The sequence below is a fragment of the Pediculus humanus genome, genomic scaffold, assembly GCF_000006295.1.
Source record: "Pediculus humanus corporis 1103172107801 genomic scaffold, whole genome shotgun sequence".
Taxonomy (NCBI): domain Eukaryota; kingdom Metazoa; phylum Arthropoda; class Insecta; order Psocodea; family Pediculidae; genus Pediculus; species Pediculus humanus.
The window spans coordinates 1-1,481 of record NW_002987392.1 but is presented as its reverse complement, the minus strand read 5'-3'; the positions used below and the strand labels follow the sequence as shown (position 1 = coordinate 1,481).

At 19.4% G+C, this 1,481-nt stretch overlaps 1 protein-coding gene across 1 annotated transcript in view; it reads right to left on the bottom strand.

The window, feature by feature from the left end:
* The window catches only part of Phum_PHUM369310 (Troponin C, isoform, putative), a gene marked incomplete at both ends in the record, with an annotated part of 2,047 nt that extends 1,716 nt beyond the window's left edge, over positions 1–331 (bottom strand). The window contains one exon of the mRNA XM_002428147.1: positions 301–331. Coding sequence (XP_002428192.1) covers positions 301–331 — 31 coding nt within the window. The remainder of the gene's footprint in view (positions 1–300) is intronic.
* Between the last annotated feature and the right edge of the window lie 1,150 nt (positions 332–1,481).

The following is a 1,481-nucleotide window of genomic DNA, read 5'->3' as shown; positions in this document are numbered from 1 at the left end:
GTTTAAAATTTCTTTTAAAAAAAAAAATTGTAAAATTGTTGTGAAATTAAATAATTTTCTTTTAATTTTAATCTTATCGATTTAAGTTTAATGGTATATTCATTAATTATTATTATTATTATTTTACTCCCCCGCGATATAAAACTATAAGTTTTTTTTTTTTTTTTAATAAAAACATTTTAATCGATGGATTTTTTTTTTTTTTAATTATTGAATTAATTTTTTATTTTTCTTACTTAATTTCAAAATGGCGCACGGGTAATATTTAAATAAATTTAAAAAAAAAGGTTTATAACGTACCTGCTATTTGTTCAGGAGGAAGTTCCAAATCCTAAAACAAAAAAAAAAAAAACAAAAAAATTATTAATTATTGCAGTATTGATTTATCGATTTTTTAATTTTATTATTATTATTATTATTATTATTATTTTAAAACGTTTTTAAATTCAATTTAATGTGTTCCCCCCCTCTCTCTTTCTCTCTTTAAAGTAAATACAAATTCGAATGATAAAAACATACAAAAAATTTCGAATTTAAAAATCGATCGATTACTCGATTAATTCAAAATTAAATAATAATAATAAAAAGGGAGGGAAACGATGTATTTATTCTAAAAAATTCTAGAGTTCCCGAAGGAACTCTCCGCCCCCTCCCTCCCCTCCAAAAAAAAAGAAAGCAAAATAAATGTTCTATATTTAAAATCGTAAATAAAATAAAATGTAAATAAAAAATTTTGAAATTTTTTTTTTTTTTGAAATACAAAAAAGAAAACCCGAATAAATATAATAAAAAATCAATAATGATGATGATAATAATAATAATGATAGTAATAATGATAATATTTATAATAAAAAAAAATTTGGGTCTTGCCAATGAATTTTTTTTTTTTTTTTTTTTTTTTCAAATAATTTTCTTATTTTTCTTTTTTTCTGTTTTTTCTGTTTTTATTAGTTTTTAACCAATCAATGACGAGGATATTCAAATCGTAAACTAAAAAAATTATTCAAACAGTTAATAACAAACAAACAAACAAACAAGCAAACAAACAAAACCTCGAAATTTAAAAAAAAAAAAAAAAAAAAAAACCATCAAATTATTTTTCATTTAAAAGAAAATTTTAGGAAAAAAAAAAATTATTCATAACGTAAAATTTAATTTTTTTTTTCGTATCGTTAGTTTTTAATCATTATCATCATCATCATCATCATCATCATCATTATTAATAAATAAATATTAATATGTGATACTTAATCCGACGGTTTCGAAAAAAAAAAAAAATTCGATAGTCCCTTTACAAAAAAAAAAAATCAATAATCGATAAACGTTTTGTTTTTATTATCGATTTGGCACGACAACTATCATCATCATCATCATCATTATTATTATTATTATTATTATCATTATTATTATAAATTTTTATCTTAGACGCCCTATTAATAAATAATTCGTTGTAAAAAAAAAAAGAAAAGAACATTAATATT